Raw genomic sequence first — 5,420 nt, 5'->3', positions numbered from 1 at the left:
ATTGATAAATGTACAAAAATATATAAACATATAAAAAAATCGTATAGTAGGTAAGAAAGAAAATTTTAGAACTCATATATACTATATTATCACACAATTCTCCCGCAATAACACGTAGGGTGCCCATCTAGTAATATTAAAATCCCCTCCCATTACAAATATATCCTTTAGATTCTGACATATTGTAGCTAACTCTGTCGGAAACAAACTTTTACTACCTCTGCCCACAAACTAGAGAATTTGAGTGTGTCATTGTACGGTAATGTGGAGGAGAACCCAGCCTTTGTAAAATTAAGGACCAAACTTGCCAGCTGAAAACACAATTGATCATGATATGTTTTATAAACTCCTCAACTTGATCATAAATAGGGCAAACCACCGGGTGAGGGAAGCCCTTGGCATATTGTAGATAGCCAAACCAGTTCGATCACGAGTTGGCATACTGATATCCCCAATTGACACACATGACAACAACTAATACTTAAAAGCTAGTCTGCTTGTTGAGTTGTTATATTAGACTACACGTTACTTCAATTTACTCTAACAAATCCCTTGTTTAAAATTTATGGTCTTTAAATGTAGAAACAACCGTAGGGAGAGTACCTGGGATGACACTAATGTTTTACCTGCAAGTACAGTGTGATTATTGTGATGGTGCTCTTCTCAACCTCACTCTCAATATAGCTAGTAAAATAACGCGTGAAAAGTGTGAAGAGCTCATCGAGTATAGAATCCCCGAAATGGCTTGCGATAAGGGACTCTGTCGCCGCCCTTAATTAGGGTCGCAGATGTGCTCTGTCCAATGGCCTGAGCAGCAGCAGGGCCCTCTACTGGCTCCGGGTCATCCATGCAGTTTCCATCCATCTCAAAGAGTTGGATGTCACTTATGTCAATTAGGTCGTTATGACACACCAACTGCTTTAGTTCATCAACTGAAGCACAATAAATTGGTATGTTGAAGGAGTCTAGCTTCTCCTTCTCAACGCGACCCTGTTGTGAAAAATGCAAATTAATTAAATAAGTGATAAGAGTATAGCTTTTCCATGTACGAGTGACTGTATGTATATATGTATGAGTTGGATTTTATTTCCCTTCTAACTGAAATCAATGTCCAACGAAGTGAGACGTTGTAAAACGATGGATCAGATTGTTTCTTGCCCTATTTCTACTAGTAGTATAATAAGAGACCACAATATATAAAAGCAAGAAATAAAATAGTCAACTTTATTTGAAAAGAAATATCTGTCAACTATGTTCATAAATTTAAACATTTCTTGTTTGTCAACAAGCATAGGCATAGTTTAACATTATTTTTTACATGCTATGGATTTTCATGAAGAATTTGATTAAGTACCAACACACATCCCAGAAATTTGAAAAAGTATTTAGAGTGTTTGGTTTTTTACTAATATGGCAGTTGGTACACTTGGAGATTTTTTCTATTAAAGGATAACATTATGGTTTAAATAATAATATGGCGCTCATATCATGTGAGTTATACCTCAGCAACAAGAGTGCGCAACACCTGCGAAAGCAACTCAAAACCAATGGTCGTCCTTCCTGCATCGAACACATCTTTGCTCCTCCTCCCAACAAGAGTTAGCACCATCCGGCCTCTGGGCACGATCTCTTTGCATCGCATCCGGAGGAATTGCAAAAAGTCCTTCTCAAACTGATTTTGGTAGAGCTTTGTCACCATTGGCGGTGTAGTTGCCCCAATGTAAACATTCCCTTTGTTCATGCTGCCATCGAGATTTTCAGGGACCTATCCAAACAGCAAACACAAAGCCCCAAAGGTCAGGAATGTTAGGTCCTAATTAAGTTTATGCAACGAGACATATATAAACAAGCTTCACCTGAGAGAGCCACATGACACTCATGGAGGAATGGAAGAAATGGACGCTGTTGCTTGGGAAGAGCCTCGTGTAGAAGGAACCTGCCATAGCTGCAACATAATACGGAGGAGGTTGTAACCCTCTGCAGGTAAAATGTTGTTTTGTCAACAGCTCAAACTACTCTAGTGATTGGAATATGTGGTTGAAGTCGTTGCTAGGTAGGTCATTGAGGAAGAACTAGATCTCCATGGCGCTCTCCTCGATAGCATTGTTACCATTTTCACATATTGTGGTGATCACATCGGAGACAAAGAGGAGTGTATTGGCACCGAATGAGCAACCTAGATCAACAATGGTCATTGATTGAGGATGAAGATCACTGCCCATTTCTCTTACAGCTTTCTCGACCATTGGCCTGGTTGTAAGAATAGCTCTTCTCTAAAAAGATATGGAGCAAAAAGTAAAACAAAAATTATTGTCAAAGAAATATTACTCTTGGATTTTCCAACTCTAATGCAGTTCCGCGGTAAGGGGTAGTAACGGACCACAATCCATGGATCTTTCACAACCCAATTTAGCCGACATATATTCTTAGATAAAAAAAATCTCCAAAAATTTAGCCCACCTTTCTTTTCGCACAACTAAAACTTTGTAGGTTTAAAAGTGAGACCGATTACCACTCCATCCGACGTGAAAGTGAGAAGAAAGTGTGGTGCTGTTGCCGATTTGGCACATAACTCTAGTTAATTTACTCAACATGTACTACATATGTACAAACAAATGTTTATTAGCAGTTATCCCATATGCTCTCTTTATATATTACTACTGAGTACAATCTATAGTGTTGGAGATAAATTGCTTAATATTTTTTCCCAGGACAGCATATATATGTGTAGCTTGTGATAAATGAAACAACAACTAATAAGGACACAAATAGAATAAAGGTAGGGTTGGTACAAACTTGTATCCTAGAATTCTCGGCATAGCTGAACTCGTCATCCCCTTTCATCATGTGGAAATCGCGATCAATCTTCATGGCTTTAAAATGCTTGGGGTAGGAATTGAACCCTATATATATTGCTATCTGCCCAAACAACACAATAATAACATGTTATATGGAGTATGAGAAGTCACAGGAGCTCTCCGGCGTCCACCGAACAGCGGCAGTGTGGTGCAAGGGGTCTCTCACCTAGAAGAAGCCAGACGAGCAGCGGAGATCGGATAGTCGCCGCGCGCCGCGGCGGTGGTGGTGGTGAATCAGAGCAGAGCCGACGAGCTAGCAGCGGGCGGCACACCAGCTGCTCGATGAAAGGTCTAGTCCTGGGTATAACGGAAAACACAAGGAGCGCGCGGATGTAATGTTGAGCTGAGCGAGAGCTAGCTAGCAGCGGCTTTTTGTAGCCACGGCGGCCACGCATGGTCGTTCTGGCGCCCCGCGCGCGGCGCGCGGAATCTTGCCACGCCACGCCAGTCGCGAGCACGCGAGATCCGTCGGCTGATTCGCTGCAGGCAGGCGGCCTCGAATCTCGAGGAACCCGGGAGATTATTTTCTCGCGGAGACCGAGCGACACCTTGCGCGCGACGCACGCCGGTGGACACGCGGACACGAGGGCCGACGTCGACGACGCCACCAGCGAGCCGATCGAGCGCCCCGGCCTCGTGGCCGGCGCGCACGTGACGCGCGCGTGCGCACAAGACGGAGCAGCTAGCAGATCAATATGCAGCGTGCATGTACCGAGATGCAATCCAGACCAACCAAGGAACACGTACGTGCGGCAGCATCACGACGTAGCAGTGTGCTAAGAGCAAGTTTAAGTTTTATGGTATAGCCAACTACTAGCTTCAATTTATTTATAGCCAATCTAATAGCCAATTTATACAATAGGTGCTTACTATACTATTAATATATGGTCCCATCTGTCATACACATATTGCGTCTTGGAGTCCGCGTTGTGGCTGGCTACAAATCTATAGCCCGCTGCTTTTATCTCTTATCTTTTATCTCATTAAAATATGTTTATACTTGGCTAATAGTCTGTTATTGTACCTGCTCTAACTAATGATAGATTATGTGTTATTAAATCGATTTTCTTTTGGAAACACTGTTTAGTTAAATATATGTGATTCGAATTTTGGGCCCACAATATATTCGAATTAGTTTCCTAATAGAACTTGACTATTAGGATTAATTTCCTAGTACTCCCTCCTTCCTAAATGTTTGACGCCGTTGACTTTTTTAAACGTGTTTGACCATTCATCTTATCCAAAAATTTTTGTGAAATATGAAAAATTATGTGTATACATAAAAATATATTTAACAATGAATCAAATAATAGGAAAAGAATTAATAATTACTTAAATTTTTTGAATAAGACGAACAGTCAAACATGTTTAAAGAAGTCAACGGCATCAAATATTTTGGGATGGAGGGAGTATGACTCTAAGTCTTTATCCATTAGGCCTTCTAAATTTATCCTATATATATCTCATGTAAGCTGCACGGGGAGGGTGACACAGCCCAATGTATCCCCTGTGTTTGTATCCAATTCCTCTATAGTAATCATTGCCGGTCGGCGCCCGTGATTTTTCCCGCAAGGGTTTTCCACGTAAAAATTCGTGTCTCTGTTGTGCATCTATTTTTTTAGCAAGTGGTATCAGAGCGTTGGAGATCCGATCCGCAATTCCCCCGCTGCCGTGTTCATCATCCACGTCGGCGTCGTTGTTCGTTTGATTGGGAGATAGATCTGCTACCTAGTTGCGGTGGAGATCGTCATCGTGCAGGTTTAATCTGTTCGGTGAGCTGGCCGAGTTCTGCCGATTCTATTCGACGAGGTTGATTCATCTGTTCCAGAGATGAAGTTGCTGCCGTCCAAAGCGGGATTCGACAGATGAATTATATATATGTTTCGACGTCAAGACTCATATCAAGACGGAAGCGGAGACGTGGAGTCAAAATCTTTACAGTAGAAGCGCAGGCCATCTACCGAGGAAAATCAAGTTAACCAAGGTTAGGGCTTCGCCATATGTTCTGTTGATGTGCATTCAATTTCACGTTGTTTTTGCTAGGCATTCACGGCCGGGAAATCAAGTCCAGTGCATTGTTCTGGTTCGGTTCAGGGGAATACAAATTCAAGTTCAATTGCTAGGTTCACAAAGCCAAGTTTCCCAGGAGGTTCTGTACGGAGATCCAATTACTTCGTTTTTGCACCTAGAGTGTTTCGCGATTCTACTAGGGTTCCCCAAATTATACCAGCAGATTAAGGATTTTATTCCTAAGGCGAGTGAAGTTTGATCTACCGCTCCTGGATTGAGATGTAATATTCTCATTATGGCAACTGAAGATGCAAGTTGGCACATCTATTATGGAGGAGAAGCTAATACATACTTCAGTCTATCAGTTGCGCATACATATTTCATGACACACAAGTTTAGTCGTCGAGAGGGAGCCTCAAGGTTCCTGCCCAGATCACGTGGAGGTGGTCAAATTTCTGGCGGAATTGCTATGTCCGTTTGCCCAACGTATCAGAAGGTTAATAAGGAGATCTAAGTATTTCGTTTCGAGCACAAGAATTTTTCGTGTTTCTG

At 42.0% G+C, this 5,420-nt stretch overlaps 1 protein-coding gene across 1 annotated transcript; it reads right to left on the bottom strand.

The window, feature by feature from the left end:
• Positions 1-538: 538 nt before the first annotated feature.
• LOC107277462 (anthranilate O-methyltransferase 1) lies at positions 539-3,279 on the bottom strand. The gene is given in 6 exon segments (XM_026021597.2): positions 539-779; positions 781-990; positions 1,502-1,765; positions 1,857-2,273; positions 2,797-2,919; positions 3,025-3,279. Coding segments are annotated over 5 exon segments (1,131 nt in total). The 5' UTR covers positions 2,872-2,919; positions 3,025-3,279; the 3' UTR covers positions 539-614.
• Positions 3,280-5,420: the final 2,141 nt, after the last annotated feature.

Source organism: Oryza sativa, chromosome 11 (assembly GCF_034140825.1).
Source record: "Oryza sativa Japonica Group chromosome 11, ASM3414082v1".
NCBI lineage: Eukaryota > Viridiplantae > Streptophyta > Magnoliopsida > Poales > Poaceae > Oryza > Oryza sativa.
This window is presented reverse-complemented; position numbering and strand designations above follow the sequence as displayed.